This window comes from Lissotriton helveticus, chromosome 3_1 (genome assembly GCF_964261635.1).
Source record: "Lissotriton helveticus chromosome 3_1, aLisHel1.1, whole genome shotgun sequence".
Taxonomy (NCBI): domain Eukaryota; kingdom Metazoa; phylum Chordata; class Amphibia; order Caudata; family Salamandridae; genus Lissotriton; species Lissotriton helveticus.
Genome location: NC_136061.1, coordinates 1,478,463,174 through 1,478,480,743, shown reverse-complemented (window position 1 = coordinate 1,478,480,743; position 17,570 = coordinate 1,478,463,174). Strand labels below are relative to the sequence as shown.

Sequence of the window (17,570 nt, the reverse complement as noted above, 5' to 3'; positions counted from 1 at the left end):
ACACAATCTTCAAAAGCAGCTGCATCCTCTACGAAGTCATCACGACTGGCACCCTGCCTATTTATCTGAGAAGCTCACCATGTTTGATGGCTCTCAGCACATCCCCAGCTATGACACCAACAGGTCTTCTACATTTATGCATCCAGGTCTGGAACAGCAGTCCCACGTCAATAAGGACCCTATCCAAAGTTAGGGAACAGCTGAAGACTGACCGTTTTTAAAGTACACTACATTGCGCGGAAGAAAAAAAGTCAACTTCCGTTCTCAGAATTCATTTATCTTTCAATCACTTGTTAACTGTATTTTTGCCTTAAACACTATACAAATACCACACACATAACAGATGTAGCCTAGGATTTTGCAATATATTTTTTTATTTCATGTTTCCCTTTAAATTGCTATTTCATAGATTGTCACGCTAGGTGGCTGCCTTTTTTGCTTTTGGCTTAATTTGAATTTGTAACTCATGACAGTTACTATTCTGTGCATGAGTGGTGCATGTTCTGTACTCATACAGTGTTAGTAGGGGAATTTTGTACCACTAATGTCCATACTGCATCCAATACCTATGTGACTCCAAGTCACGTGTGACACTTTGGGTCATACTAGGTAATTTAGTGAGCAGCACTTTGCTTGCTGCAATTTTTTAGGTCATATGTTCATGTTGAAAGACAAACTAAAAGCCCCAGAAAGCAACTGGCTCTACGCTAAAAATGAAATTTTGACAGAAAGGATTACACATCAACCCGGGCATCTTGGCAGGCACGTACATGGTCTGTGCATTTAAAATAAGCTTGCACTCTTCGAATCCATGGTTCAGGGTCTGATTAAAATTTGTGAACTTATATATTATTTAAAAAAATAGCCTTTTTTTTCTTTTATGCTTTACTTTACAGCATTCTTTTCTTGCCCGACACATTATTTTCTTGTTTTCTCATCTGGCTTAATTTGTTCCCCATACCTCTTTCATTTAATGCCTTATTTTATGGTCTTGTATAACAGCACAGCTGTTGCCAGACAATTATGTGAGCATCACTTGAGGGCCCTTGGCTCTGCCCACATGTCAGAAAGAAAGGGTAAATTTTTTTGATTTGGCAGAAGTTGTGTGCTCTCACAAAAAAACTGCTGTTCCTTCATACAGCTGTGATCATTATGTACATTTATTCAGCTCCCTAAGTTGAACTTTCATAGTCACACACATGACATTGGAAGGCTATTAAACTGTCATAGATAACTAGATAATTGATGGTGTTTTTCTCTGGGTGGAGCATAGTTTGGGGGGGGCAGTAATTAATTTACATGGATTTTTATATCTGGCTTTACAGTGCATTCATAAGCCGCTGCACGGCTTGGCATTGCCAGAGCTTGTCTATATTTCTCTCACCACTCCGGTGACTATTTTTACCCTGACTGAGATGGATGTGGGGCATTGTAAAATTGCGAGATTGTCAAAAGCAACCAATGAGAAACAGCGGGCTGTCAGCCAATCCGAACCTGCGCTGCCACGATGGCGTAACTCAGGCCAAAGAACTCAACTCTGCAGATAACGCTCTGTCTGTTGAGCAATGATACATACAGTACTGTACAATGTTTCTCAATAGTTAACTAAACCGGCACTGAGAGTGTTACAGGTTTGAGTCAGAAACGTTAATCGTGCCACGCCCATCCACTGTTATTATTTAACAAACAGGCGCGGTCGCAGAGTGCCACATTTCCCTCGAAAACATTCCCAGGACAAAATGAATCCAAGTTTTACGGAAAAACAAACATATTTAAAAACATTTAACCCAAGAGCATATCTAGAGACGTACTATAGCGACCCAGAAGGAGCTTGGGTCGATGAAAACCACCTATGTCGTGTGCTCAAACAGCTGCATGAAACATTTACTTCCGGTAAGTATACATTTTCTTGGAACCAGTTCCACGGGGAGCTCCGCATTAAATCGTAATGCTTTCTGGATGCTTATGTTTTTTGTTGCAACAAAAATATACAGGAGCATTTTGTATTAAGGCACTGAGGCGTGTTGGCGGTGAAGATCTGATTAAAGAGAAATCTCAGTTTAGACCCATAATATGTAGATTCTTTTCAATTATATGTAACATGCATAAACGTACAAGAAGAAGTGTTGGCATTGGAAAAACGTTACTCGCTGAACCCATACATTGAGGGTCAAAGCATGTCATCAAAAAGGGGATGGGATAACTATGCCAACTTGTACATTTTGTTTTTAAAATTTCAGCCACAAATAAATTGGCAACAAAAAGAAACTCGATAGTAAATCCGTTCTGACTTAATTGGTTCTAAGGGCTGCATTAAAAAATATCTTACGGGGTTAAGAAACCAGCAGCAGAGAGCTTTGTGTGCCTGATGAATCTAAGGGAATTATAGTAATGGTAAGATAACTATGGTGGAGATGTCTGGGCTTTGTTTAGTCACAGTTTTGACCCCTAAAGTATCATAAAGGATTGGATTCACTATGTTGCCGTGCATACCTAATAGCTCTTTTTAGGTTTTTTTCTTAAACTTCTGGCTGTTTGACTTAGGGATCGGCTATGGTTTATCCTCTTGTTACTTTGCAATTTTGTCGGTGTCACTGATTGAGAAAGATTTTCTAGGAAGGTGATCCACGTGTCAATCGTCAAGCTTTTTTGTGGCTCGAGGGTTACCATCAGGTCTGTCACCCTCATGGCTATGTGAGGTAATGTGTTATTTGCCCATCACAATCACTTCAGGTTTGTTGTGATGTGGACCCAACCGCAGGCGGGCTTCTATGTGCCTTCGTAATGTCTTTGTTATTTCTAGATGTTGACGCGAGTGATCGCTCTCAGTGGTGTATATGATCAGAAACGTATTTATTTGCAGTAAGAGTTGCTATTGTGTAGTCTATTGTCGAGCTTGAATGAGGGCCATGATATGTGCCTGTCCTGTGTCATTCTATCATTTAGTACACGCATCCTAGATGTTCAAGATCTGTTACTAGTTGTTTTCCTCCAGTGTCAGATCAATCTGAGATGGAATAGAATTGCTTTTGTACAGCCCAGATTGCATTTGAAGCAGTGATGTTGTCGTCTTCTTCTAGTGTGTGCATTAGTTTGAGTTAAAATCTCTAGCTAGGATTATTTCCCAGGTCGGCTGTGCAAACCGGAGTTCTGCAATATTTGCAATACGTTTTTTAAATAGTTCTTTTTTGCTCTTTGTTTCAGATGTGCATAAAGGTTGATGAAAATAATGGTGCTTACCGCTTGCTGAGATCCCAACTCCATTTTTTCATTATTTGCATATCCGCTGTGGTGGTTGGCAACTGGACAGAAGAAATGTTTAGTGCTGTAGAAATGTAAACAGCGAGGCCGCCCTTAGGTCTGCCATACTGCTGCGTTTGTGTGGCAATTACATAATGAAGGATGTGCCCAGGTACCTCCACTTCAGGTGTTAGCCAGGTTTCTTGGAGGGCAACAATTTCATAATCATCCAAACTCTCGGGGGACCCATTATCCTGCAAGAATCTCTTTGCACCTGCTATGTTCCACGACAGAATTTTAGTTGGGACGATCTATGGTATATTTTGCGTCATTCTCTGTCAATCTCTTTGTTTCCGGGGTCCATGGTATGTTATATTTTATGGTTTTTATGCCTTTTGCGCCTCATAATACAGAGAAGACTGGGCTCGTGCTTGGATTATTGCTGATGGGTTGTTTGAGGATAGAAGGGGTATAGGATAACGTTGTTTCATGGGAATAGTAAGAGATGTACCCCAATCTTCGAAGTTCGAGGCCCCTATTAAGATGGCTGAGACCATTGCATCCGGCTTCCAAATTGCAACAGGTTTTTTCCATGCCATTATTATTTGCCGAGCCGATAAACTCTATTTCCAACAAGTCCATAGAAGATAGATGCTTTAGAGTTGGTATAGCTGCCATTAGGCGCAAGATGTTACCTCTATTGAAATAATCTTGTGGTCCTTGTAAAGAGTAGTGTGGTGTTTAAAGGAACCTATTGTTTTGTGTTCAGTTTATGCTCATAATTTCTTTTTGAATGAAATGTGGATGCTGGTCTAGCGCTTTGGTTTCTTAACTGCCCTTCCGGTTCATTGCTGCTCATTTTTTTGCATTGCAATTTTTTTATCTGTATCTGGTCTCTCTGCTCTCTATCAGTTTCCTGGCCACTCTGTGAGATCACTTCCCTGTCAGCTCTGTAGCGAATATTTTCCTCGGTATGAGTTTGTGTAGCAGGTCCTTGATTGATAGGGGAACAACCATTTTCTCTTGTGCTGATGGTCATTATAGGCTGGAAGATTGTGGTTCTTTTGCGATGTTGAGCTCTGCTCGATCTGGACTTATTTTCTTCTATTTGAGTTGTGTTTAACAAAAGACCGCTACTCACAGGGCTCCGACTGGCCGTGACTGTGCTATTTAGCCCTGGCGATTCACTTGGCAGAGAGTCTGACAATTCGGGTGACCCCAGTTGATCTTTGCAACATGCTTCACCTTCCTCTTTAAGATCTTGCTTCTGCTTGGTAGTTGCCAGTGACCGGACTTTGCCATCCTTAAAGTTGAAGATTGGGTAGATATCATTTACCTGTTGCTTTGGCACTTTGTTATTTTGGAGGTGCGTTCTAGCTTTCCTGGTGCGTTTCTTCTGTCTTTTCGTTAGAGGGTAGGTGTTTATTTGGTCGGCCCAGGATGCTGTTTGTTGGTCCACTTGAGTTCAGAAGGCATCATTCTGGGTGGCAGGTAGTAATGGAGTACCTTCGTCACTTTTATCCATAGCATTGGTCCTTATTCTGGTTGTTGTAACGATTATCTGTTGGGTGTTTGACATGGCGGGGAGTTGTGGAGCACTTTCCCCACTCTGTGACTCTTTCAAGGCTGCACTTTGTGATGCTGGAGGGTGGCCAGACTGCTTGTACTCCGAAGGATGCTTCTTAGTATGGCTGGTAGTTCACTTCGTTTTTCCAGTATTGGGCAACATGCACAGTTGAGTGCTTGAGCCGGTGTAGGTGTTTTGTTTTTAGTAGTAGATATTGCCCTATCATTGAGTCAATTTTGGTGTTTATACCGGAGATGTAATCTGTTGACATTCATTAGGTTGATTTGGATGGCAAGTTTATCTGACTGCATATTAAGGGCGCAAATTGAGGTTTGCAGTGCTTTTACTAAAGAAGTGTGAAGATTTTGAAAGAACTTCCAGTTTTTTTTTCAGGTTCCTGGTTACGCTCCATTGAGTGGTTAGTAATATTGGGATGCCCCTGCTAGTTACGTTCTACTATGCAGCCAAATGAGTTGTGCTTAAGCGTGGGCGTAAAATCCGTTTCGCGGGCGAATTTGCGGATTTTTGGCAATATATTTTGAAATACAACCTGTGTGGTGTCCTTTCACTTGGTATTAAAGGGGTTACATATGGTAAAACAGCTGGCTTCACATGCCCTCTTGAGTTTAGCCTAAGGCTGCTTTGTCCATGCTACCACTAGGATAGCTGGTCTATAAGGTTGACTTTACAACCATCACCATAAGGGTCGTTTGGACTGGTGCAAGGTGCTCACTAGAATAGTGAACATCATATACCAGGCCAACTTCTCACAGATACCGTTTTCGAAATGGACTCCGCTTTGAAACACCGCTTGCTGCTTGGATTTAAGAAACGCATTTATGCGTTAGTGCACCAGCCATGTCTGTTTCACAGCGTTTAGTGAAACATACATGCTTTTTTTGTTGAGATCCGTTTGGTCACATGAGTGAGAGGGACTGAATGAGTGAGAGGGACAGCAGAGTGAGAGTGACAGCAAAGTGAGAGTGCCAGCAGAGTGAGAGTGACAGCATGAGTGAGAGTGACAGCATGAGTGAGAGTGACAGCGTGAGTGACTGCAGAGTGAGAGTGACAGCATGAGTGACTCCAGAGTGAGAGTGACAGCAGAGTGAGTGACAGCAGAGTGAGAGTGACAACATGAGTGACAGCAGAGTGAGAGTGACAGCATGAGTGACAGCAGAGGGAGGGTGACTGCAGAGTGTGAGTGACTGCAGAGTGTGAGTGACTGCAGAGCGTGAGTGACTGCAGAATGTGAGTGAACAGCAGAGTGAGAGTGACAGCATGAGTGATAGCAGAGTGAGAGTGACAGCATGAGTGACTGCAGAGTGTGAGTGACTGCAGAGTGTGAGTGACTGCAGAGTGTGAGTGACTGCAGAGTGAGAGTGACTGCAGATTGAGAGTGACTACAGAGTGAGAGTGACTGCAGAGTGAGAGACTCAGCAGTGTGAGTGTTCCAGAGAGAGCAGGGTACGCTTGTGCGCTTACACGGTGCACTGACACACAGAAGCTAAAACAAAGAACAGCTGAACACGTGTCTTGGGAGCTTCATGGAGGCAGCTGCCCTCTGTGAGGGGAGCAGCAAGGAGGGGACGCCCCAACCAATCAAGCGCAACTACTCACAACCTACTGTACGATTACAACACAGGCCAAAGGGCAGAGCTAGGTCTTTTCGTATTACGTAGGGTGAGCAGTGTGTGAGTGTGTAGAGTGAGCAGTGTGTGAGCGTACAGGGTGAGCAGTGTGTGAGCATGCAGGGTGAGCAGTGTGTGAGCATGAAGTGTGTGATTATGCAGGGTTAACAGTGTATGAGCGTGCAGGGTGAACATTGTGTGAGTGTGTAGGGTGAGCAGTGTGTGAGTGTGTAGGGTGAGCAGTGTGTGAGCGTAGAGGGTGAGCAGTGTGTGAGCATGCAGGATGAGCAGTGTGTGAGCATGCAGTGTGTGAGTATGCAGGGTTAACAGTGTGTGAGCGTGCAGGGTGAACATTGTGTGAGCGTGCAGGGTGAACATTGTGTGAGTGTGTAGGGTGAGCAGTGTGTGAGTGTGTAGGGTGAACATTGTGTGAGTGTGTACGGTGAACATTGTGTGAGTGTGTAGGGTGAACAGTGTGTGAGTGTGTAGGGTGAGCAGTGTGTGTGTGTAGGGTGAGCAGTGTGTGAGTGTGCAGGGTGAGCAGTGTGATAGTGTGTAGGGTGAGCAGTGTGTGTGTGTGTAGGGTGAGCAGTGTGTGAGTGTGCAGGGTGAACATTGTGTGAGTGTGCAGGGTGAACAGTGTGTGTGTGCAGGGTGAGCAGTGTGTGAGTGTGTAGGGTGAGCAGTGTGTGAGTGTGTAGGGGCAGTGTGTGAGTGTGCAGGGTACGAAAACCTGAACGAAGTCCACCACACACACACACATAACACCAAACACATAAGATCACACACCACACACACCACACACATATCACACACACACACACTCTCACAACACACTCTCTCCACCACACACTCACCACCACACACTCACCACCACACACTCACCACCACACACTCACCACCTCACACGCAACCTCACATGCCACCATTGCTACAATTCCAATCAAACCCACATAATTCCACTACACCCCACATGCATACACTCCATAACACATGGCTAAAAGACATTGCCATTTACAATGCCATTAGCTCTAACTCAAATAAATCCGAGACCTATTGCATTTCCATTGCTTGTTTGATTTGGCAGACGTTGTAGGCTCTCACACAAAAACTGCTGTTCTTTCATACAGCTGTGATCATTATGTACATTTATCCAGCTCCCTAAGTTGAACTTTCAGAGTCACACACATGACATTGGGAGGCTATTAAACTGTCATAGATAACTGGATAATTGATGGTGTTTTTCTCTGGGAGGAGCACAGTTTGGGGGGGGCAGTAATTAATTTACATGGATTTTTAGATCTGGCTTTACAGTGCATCCATAAGCCGCTGCACGACCTATTGGCATTGAGCTTGTCTATATTTCTCTCACCCCTCTGGTGACTATTTTTACACTGACTGAGATGGATGTGGGGCATTGTAAAATTGCGAGATTTTCAGAAGGAACCAATGAGTAACAGTGGGCTGTCAACCAATCCGAACCTGCGCTGCCACGATGGCGTAACTCAGGCCAAAGATCTCAACTCTGCAGATTACGCTCTGTCCGTTGAGCAATTACACATACATTACTGTACAATGTTTCTCAATAGTTAACTAAACCGGCACTGAGAGTGTTACAGGTTTGAGTCAGAAACGTTAATCGTGCCACGCCCATCCACTGTTATTTTTTAACAAACAGGCGCGGTCGCAGAGTGCCACATTTCCCTTGAAAACAATTCGAGGACAAAATGAATCCAAGTTTTATGGGAAAACAAACATATTTAAAAACATTTAATCCAAGAGCATATCTAGAGACGTACTATAGCGACCAAGAAGGAGCTTGGGTCGAAGAAAACCACCTATGTCGTGTGCTCAAACAGCTGCATGAAACATTTACTTCCGGTAAGTATACATTTTCCTGGAACCAGTTCCAAGGGGAGCTCCGCATTAAATCGTAATGCTTTCTGGATGCTTATTAGGTCGAGCTAGAGTACGCATGCAAAGCATGCGTCTAGCTCGACAACTATAGTCGCCCGTCTCCTGGGACTCTGAGACAGGGGTCGGGCACGAGCGTCGACTTCTCCTCGTGGGCGCGCACGCCCAGCCCGGCGCCGTGCACATCCCCTGCCTCAGATTCCCACCTAAACACGCAGGCAGGCAGGCACACACACAGACGCAGGCACATATAAGCGCACTCATGCACACACACACGCACCCCCCCACGGGCTCACGCGCACACACACAGCCACGCACGCACCACCCTCCCCCACCACCACCACCACTCACGTGCTCAAGCGCACACAAACGCGCGCACACACAGATGCACACAGACACACATATCCCCCTTCCACTCACCGTGCTCTTTTGTCGCGTCGCCTCGCTGCGCTCCTTTTCTCCGCCGCATCTCCACACGCGGGGCACTTCTCTGGATTTTCATGCTACCGCGGGGCTCTCCCTCCATGATGGGACTCCCGCATCAACGAGCAACACCGGCCTCTTCCGGCGGCGTCACAGGCCCCGCCCATGTCACGGGCAAGGATGCCTGACTTCCTGGTTTCACCCCCGCCGGCAACACTGCTTCTTCATTGTAAACCGGGATTGATTTTTGCGGCTCTCTGCTTCCACGTAGACTGCAGTGATCATATTATCCAACAATATTGAAGTTCCCACTAATAAGATTCACTTGCATTTATTTTTCATGTGAGGAGGCGTGTGGTAGGCTAACAAAATAGTTACAGAATATTTTGTTCTTTGTAATCACATATTTGAGCCTGCCCCACGATCACTGACCCCAGAACCCTTTGCACCGAGGATCAACGTAGTATTTTCTTCACTACACCTCTACAGCCAATTAAAATGTAGAATACTACAAGGCAACACATTATCTTGCTCAGATTAGGCATTCTCTCAAGAGCCTAACAAGTTCTGGAAACCTAAGATGCAAATCATATTCCTAAATTCTCTACTAAACTGCCACGTGCAGAATGTTGTGCGTTCGATTTGGAATAGCAGATAAATGTTCGTTGCCTAAATGTGACACTGCGAGTAGTAAGTAATACGATATACACTCGCTCTCTAATGAGCCGCCGCTTTTCACACCCTCATCTTGCTGCAATTCCACCCAGAACTGCGCCGTCTTACCAGTAGACAACGTGTACTTTCACAGGCATGGCTACATGACAGGATCACCGACTACAGTTGGACAAACAAAACTCCACTTCTATCAGCAACACAATTCCTTACGTGAACAACTTCGCGCATGCTCCGTACATGAAGTTAAAAGGACATGCCTGTCCGCCCATGCAAGTGCAGACGAATCCATTTACAGAAGCGGAGGGGTAGGGAGGGATATAAGAGTAACCAATTCAACGCGGGGGTGGGGCTCTCGATCAGGAGGCAAGCCCTAAAACAATGGCATTTCTGACCATTTTTGAAGAACGTAGAATTAGTAATTTGATTTACTTGGTGCAATATCCTCACCCCCCCCCCCCCCCGCACACATACACACACACACTGCGATGGTAGATTCCGAAGGGAGATGTGGGAGTAGTATTTTAACAGGAGCTAGAGTCGATAATGGAACATTTTTAAAGATATATTTCGAGGGCTTGGATGTTGGTTGGGGTGATAAAAGCAAGCATTAGCCAATAGGTCTTGCCTATGCGAGATCTATCATGTTTGCAATTTTTTTAGCCATATTGTGCATGGCTGTTGTGGAGCATGGCTGAAAGAAAAAACAGCATTTTCAATGCAATAGGTTTCGCTTTTGCAAGGTTTAACTGATTGGCATTGTAAATGACAATCCCTTTTATTTATGTGTTTTAAACCCAACACATATATAAAATGCATTGTTATTTTTAATGCCAATAGCTCAAACACCTGCAAATGCGAGGGCACTTTAATGTTGGCCGCTCCCATTTATTTAAACAGTGCTCACGGTATTCAGGTTACAGTGAGCAGCGTCTAAACAAAGGGGCACGGACAAAATTAAAGTGAAAGCGCATATTGTGTGTTTTCACACAAAGTAAAAATAATTAAGAAACGTTCCGCACGCCTGCCAAACTGAAAGTGGCCTGCACTATTAATTAATAAAATAAAGAAGCGCAGCCGCTATTGTGAAAGCGTCCGCCTGTAAAATAAATAATTAAATAAGCGCAGCTGCTAAACTGAAAGCGGACCGCACTGTAAATTAAAAAGTGCATCAGTGAGGCCGTTATAGTTAAATCGGAGCAAGTAACAATTTAAATAAATACAGTAGTAAGCGTGTGGCGTGCTGCAATGCGTGGGTGGGGTAGGGTAAAAGCATTAAGGAAAATAGTGCTCCCCGACTTATAATGCAGAGCATGTAATAACACCAGTAAAATGTCCATTCCTTATGGTTGATAACAAAAGGAGACTAGGCGGTACCAAGGAGGGACTAAAAGCCTCATAATGAATCAGAAGCCAGCATTTATAACGGACAATGGCACACGCCAATTAAAAATATGGGCGGGGCTTCTAGTGCATACCCTAATACAGCATGTCTCGCAGAGCGAGCAGCGCATATGCATGCTGCTAGGCTCGACCTAAAAAAACAAAGCTCTTGACCTAAAAAAACAAGCATTGTAAATGACAACGACAAGCACTGTAAATGACAATGGCTTTTATTTATGTGTTTTGAAAACCTGTAAGGGGTACGTAAACACACATGTTGTACTTACAGGCATTGCTTATGAGAGCCAAGGCTAGCAGTAACTAGCCTCTTTTACTGCCAGACTTGTTTTTCATAAGCAAGGACTATACGTACAAAGTGTGTGTTTACACACCGCTTGCAGGTTTAAAAAAAATATAAATAAAAGGCATTGTCATTTACAATGCCAAGAGCTCAAACTCTCGCAAATGCGAGACCTATTGCATTGCAAATGCTAGTGTTTTTTATTGCAACAAAAATATACAGGAGCATTTTGTATTACGGCACTGAGGCGTGTTGGCGGTGCAGATCTGATTAAAGAGAAATCTCAGTTTAGACCCATAATATGTAGATTCTTTTCATTTATATGTAACATGCATAAACGTACAAGAAGAAGTGTTGGCATTGGAAAAACGTTACTCGCTGAACCCATAAATTGAGGGTCAAAGCGTGTCATGAAAAAGGGGATGGGATAACAGTGTGCCAACTTGTACATTTTGTTTTTAAAATTTCAGCCACAAATAAATTGGCAACAAGAAGAAACTTGATAGTAAATCCGTTCTGACTTAATTGGTTCTAAGGGCTGCATTAAAAAATATCTTACAGGGTTAAGACACCTGCAGCAGAGAGCTTTGTGTGCCTGATGAATCTAAGGGAATGATAGTAATGGTAAGATAACTATGGTGGAGAGGTCTGTGCTTTGTTTAGTCACAGTTTTTACTCCTAAAGTATCATAAAGGTTTGGATTCACTATGTTGCCGTGCATACCTAATAGCTCTTTTTAGGTTTTTTTCTTAAGCTTCTGGCTGTTTGACTTAGGGATCGGCTACGGTTTATCCTCTTGTTACTTTGCAATTTTGTCAGTGTCACTGATTGAGAAAGATTTTCTAGGAAGGTGATCCACGTGTCAATCGTCAAGCTTTTTTGTGGCTCGAGGGTTACCATCAGGTCTGTCGCCCTCATGGCTATGTGAGGTAATGTGTTATTTGCCCATCACAATCACTTCAGGTTTGTTGTGATGTGGACCCAACCGCAGGCGGGCCTCTATGTCCCTTCGTAATGTCTTTGTTATTTCTAGATGTTGACGCGAGTGATCGCTCTCAGTGGTGTATATGATCAGAAACGTATTTATTTGCAGTAAGAGTTGCTATTGTGTAGTCTATTGTCGAGCTTGAATGAGGGCCATGATATGTGCCTGTCCTGTGTCATTCTACCATTTAGTACACGCATCCTAGATGTTCAAGATCTGTTACTAGTTGTTTTCCTCCAGTGTCAGACCAATCTCTGATGGAATAGAATTGCTTTTGTACAGCCCAGATTGCATTTGATGCAGTGATGTGGTCGTCTTCTCCTAGTGTGTGCATTAGTTTGAGTTAAAATCTCCAGCTAGGATTATTTCCCTGGTCGGATGTGCAAACCGGAGTTCTGCAATATTTGCAATACGTTTTTTAAATAGTTCTTTTTTGCTCTTTTGTTTCAGATGTGCATAAAGGTTGATGAAAATAATGGTGCTTACCGCTTGCTGAGATCCCAACTCCATTTTTTCATTATTTGCATATCCGCTGTGGTGGTTGGCAACTGGACAGAAGAAATGTTTAGTGCTGTAGAAATGTAAACAGCGAGGCCGCCCTTAGGTCTGCCATACTGCTGCGTTTGTGTGGCAATTACATATTGAAGGATGTGCCCAGGTACCTCCACTTCAGGTGTTAGCCAGGTTTCTTGGAGGGCAACAATTTCATAATCATCCAAACTCTCGGGGGACCCATTATCCTGCAAGAATCTCTTTGCACCTGCTATGTTCCACGACAGAATTTTAGTTGGGACGATCTATGGTATATTTTGCGTCATTCTCTGTCAATCTCTTTGTTTCCGGGGTCCATGGTATGTTATATTTTATGGTTTTTATGCCTTTTGCGCTTCATAATACAGAGAAGACTGGGCTCGTGCTTGGAGTATTGCTTATGGGTTGTTTGAGGATAGAAGGGGTATAGGATAACGTTGTTTCATGGGAATAGTAAGAGATGTACCCCAATCTTCGAAGTTCGAGGCCGCTTTTAAGATGGCTGAGACCATTGCATCCGGTTTCCAAATTGCAACAGGTTTTTTCCATGCCATTATTATTTGCCGAGCCGATAAACTCTATTTCCAACAAGTCCATAGAAGATAGATGCTTTAGAGTTGGTATAGCTGCCATTTGGCGCAAGATGTTACCTCTATTGAAATATTCTTGTGGTCCTTGTAAAGAGTAGTGTGGTGTTTAAAGGATCCTATTGTTTGTGTTTAGTTTATGCTCATCATTTCTTTTTGAATGAAATGTGGATGCTGGTCTAGTGGTTTCTTAACTGCCCTTCCGGTTCATTGCTGCTCATTTTTTTGCATTGCAATATATTTTTATCTGTATCTGGTCTCTCTGCTCTCTGCTCTCTGCTCTCTATCAGGTTCCTGGCCACTCTGTGAGATCACTTCCCTGTCACCTCTGTAACGAATATTTTCCTGGGTATGAGTTTGTGTAGCAGGTCCTTGATTGATAGGGGAACAACCATTTTCTCTTGTGCTGATGGTCATTATAGGCTGGAAGATTGTGGTTCTTTTGCGATTTTGAGCTCTGCTCGAACTGGACTTATTTTCTTCTATTTGAGTTGTGTTTAACAAAAGACCGCTACTCACAGGGCTCCGACTGGCCGTGACTGTGCTATTTAGCCCTGGCGATTCACTTGGCAGAGAGTCTGACAATTCGGGTGACCCCAGTTGATCTTTGCAACATGCTTCACCTTCCTCCTTAAGATCTTGCTTCTGCTTGGTAGTTGCCAGTGAGCGGACTTTGCCATCCTTAAAGTTGAAGATTGGGTAGATATCATTTACCTGGTGCGTTGGTACTTTGTTATTTTTTTAGGTGCTTTCTAGCTTTCCTGGTGCGTTTCTTCTGACTTTTCGTTAGAGGGGGAGGGTAGGTGTTTATTTGGTCGGCCCACTTGAGTTCAGAAGGCATCATTTTGAGTGGCAGGTAGTAATGGAGATGATTCTATGGCAGTAACTTTGTCACTTTTATCCATAGCATTGGTCCTTACTCTAGTTGCTGTAACAATTTTCTGTTGAGTGTTTGACGGTGAGGGGAGTTGTGGAGCACTTTCCCCACTCTGTGCTCTTTCAAGGCTGCACTTTGTGATGCTGGAGGGTGGCCTGACTGCTTGCACTCTCGAAGGATGCTTGTTAGTATGGCTGGTAGTTCACTTTGTTTTTTCAGTATTGGGCAACATGCACAGTTGAGTGCTTGAGCCGGTGTAGGTGTTATGACTTTTAGTAGTAGATATTGCCCTATCATTGAGTCAATTTTGGTGTTTATACCGGAGATGTAATCTGCTGACATTCAATAGGTTGATTTGGATGTCAAGTTTATCTGACTGCATATTAAGGGTGCAAATTGAGGTTTGCAGTGCTTTTACTAAAGAAGTGTGAAGATTTGAAAGAACTTCCAGTTTTTTTTCAGGTTCCTGGTTACGCTCCATTGAGTGATTAGTAATATTGGGACGCCCCTGCTAGTTACGTTCTACTATGCAGCCAAGTGAGTTGTGCTTTTTATTTTTGTGTCCTTTATTTTCCGTGTAGGATCGCTGATCCCTGGTGACTTTGTTTTTGTTATTGACATTGTTTGCTGAGTGAGAGGTCTCATTACTTGACTGCTCAGATGAATATTTCTATTATTGATATGTCTATTATTGTTTGCTGTTGGTCTATAAACCGAGATGTCTTCTATTTCCCTGATTGAACCGCTGTTGGGCTCTTATCAATTTGACACATTTCTTGTGCTGCGGTGGTCTTGTTTGCCATTGAGAACAGGGCCTTACTAGCTTTGTCTAGTTTCTGTTCTTGATTACTATACTAAATGTTGTTTATTTTTGTGGTATTATAATTTATTGAGTTTGTTGTCACAGCTCTTACCCACAAACTTAATATTACTTATGTGGTTTGTTGCATTTCTGATCGGGGAGTTGGTGAGTTACAAAGTTGTTCAGGGGGTTTGGAGGTGGTTCCTATTGCCTGCAGTATGGCTTTATTGTTCAGTATTGATTGAGACTCGGCGGCTGTTGTCTTGGGGTGGAATGACCACTAGGCTTTTCTGTGTCTCAGTTAGTGTCCATCGTATTGTCTATTCTTGTGTCCATCCTAGACATGGGATGCGCTTCTGTGCTCGGGCGAACTTGTGGTTGTATGGTTTGCACCTTATTGCTCTGGCAGTTTGGTTTCATAACCTCTTGTTCCTTGACTGCTGTCACTGGGATAGCATGTATGCTGCTGCTGCTACTTGTTGAGGCTGCATTCTTAGGATGCACTTCAGTGCTCGAGTGAACTTGCGCTTGAAAGATTTGCACCTTGTTGCTCCAGCAGTTCGGTTTTATGACCTGTTCGGTGTCTACTATTCCTTGGAGAGCTTCTTTGCACCCGCTACTGTTTGGAGCAGTATTCATTGTTGTTACTATTGCCTTATGTACTTCCTTGTCTTTTTTGTCTCCGTTCTGCGTAGCAACTAGTTTGTACAGCGTCAAAGGTTTGAGAAGTATATTGACTTTAGCCGGTGTGTGGAGTATATGACTGCGGTGGGGTTCTTTAGAAAAGTAAATTCCCCAGTTGAATTCATTGATCCAAAGATTGAATACGTTTGTGATTTTAGCGTTGCTCCTAGGTTCCGTGGTGATTTTGGTGAGCAACCCGAGAGGGGTTTTAGTTTTGACTTCAGATTTCGATTTGTTGGTTGAGGTAGTTGCTTCCTTGTCCTGCCTGATCTCATTGTCCTACATAGTTGATAATGACCGGGCAGGGTGGCCCGGGTTGGTCTTTTCCTACAGTGATTTTTGTCATAGTAGATTTTGCTGCTATGGCTACATTGCTGTTGTGCCTCCGGCAAGTTTATGATGCGTGTGATAGATGTGATAGATGCACTAGAGCATGAGCACCTGGGCTGCAGAGGAGGGTAGTGGGTATTTTACCCTTACTGATTCTAACAAAATGTCAATCATGAGCCTGTAGCACTGTCCTACATTGGGTGCTAAATTGTCATGCTTTTGCTGGGAGAGGTATTAGTGGACTTGGGGTGCACTGGGGTGTGTTGTCACAGTGGGAGGGAAATGCTCAACGAGGCAGCAAACTGCACCCAGACTGGCTGGGCCGCTTCCGCCACCCCACCTGGGCTCAAACTCTGCTGCTGCTTGCTAGTTGCAGTCGCGCTCACAGCCCTCTCCCCCCAGCCACTGTCTATACCACTTGTGCCTTACCGCTCTTAGTTCATTGTAGCTGGGGCTGTTGCTGTTTCTTGGCGTCCTTGTTGCTGAAACACTGCCGTGCTCACCAACACACTCCCCTTCCTGTGGCCAATCGCAATGCTTGCAACACCTGCACTTTGCCCTCGGTGAAGGAGTCGGGGAGAGAGAGAAGGTGGCAGGGAGCGAGGATTTGGCGGTCCCTCCTGCTGCTGCGGGGGCAAGCAGATTGGCTGCTCCTGCTCCTTCTCTCTCTTTCCTCCCATCCTGGTAGGCCCCCCTCTGGGCACTTGGGAAAGTAAAACGAGCGGCAAGAGAGCAGGACAACGAGCGGTGAGGATGAGACACCCCGGGGCCTAGGTCCAGGGTCCTGGAGCAGCAGTACAGCACTCTACACCACCCCCACTGCTATCGCTACTGCTGTGCTCCTCGCTTCCGCGAGTCGGCGTTTCTGTGTCTCTCAAACCATCAGCCTCTCTTCCCTCTTTCTGTACCCCTCTTCCCTCTTTTAGCACTACTCTTGCTACTGTCTGCACCCCTGTTCCCACTTTCTGCACCTCTTTTGCCTGTTTCTGCAACTTTCTTGCCTCTTTCTGCAGTTCTCTTGCCTGTTTCTGACCCTCACTTGCCTCTTTCTGTACCTCTCTTGCCTTTCTGCTCCTCTCCTGCCACTTTTTGTACATCACTTGCCTATTTCTGCACTTCTCTTACTTTTTTCTGCACATCTCTTGCTTCTTTTTGCAACTCTTGCTTCGTTTTGCACTTCTCTTGCCTCTTTCTGCACCTCTCTTGCTTCTTTCTGTAACCCTCTTGCCTCTTTCTGTAGCTCTTTTACTCCTCTCTGCACGTCTCTTGCTTCTTTCTGCTCTCCACTTGCTTCTTTCTGCACCCCTCTTGCCTCTTTCTGTACGCCTCTTCCTGCACCTTTATTTCCTATTTCCACTTCTCTCTTGCCTCTTTCTGCATTACTCTTGCCTCTTTCTGCACTTCTCTTGCCTCTTCTTGCAAATTTTCTGCTCTTGTTGCAGCTCTCTTGTTTTGTTTCTGCACTTCTCTGCTTCTTTCTGAACATCTCTCGCCTCTTTTTGTGTACTCAAATGAGAAGTGGAAGCTGTCAAGTTTAAAGGTCTGGTTGCTCTCGTGACTGAGGTATGTGTCTACTTGTACATGACTTCTTACATGTGTTATACATCTGAAGATGGTAGCTTAAAAAGCGGGTTGCTTCTCCTATA

General features: G+C 44.2%; 1 protein-coding gene across 1 annotated transcript in view; it reads left to right on the top strand.

Moving 5' to 3' along the window:
- The first annotated feature begins 1,686 nt into the window (after positions 1-1,686).
- LOC144823525 (nicotinamide N-methyltransferase-like) overlaps positions 1,687-17,570 on the top strand; it is a 203,712-nt gene continuing 187,828 nt past the window's right edge. Inside the window, exon 1 of the mRNA XM_078682112.1 lies at positions 1,687-1,893. Within this exon, the coding sequence (XP_078538238.1) occupies positions 1,740-1,893 (154 nt within the window). The 5' untranslated portion in view covers positions 1,687-1,739. The remainder of the gene's footprint in view (positions 1,894-17,570) is intronic.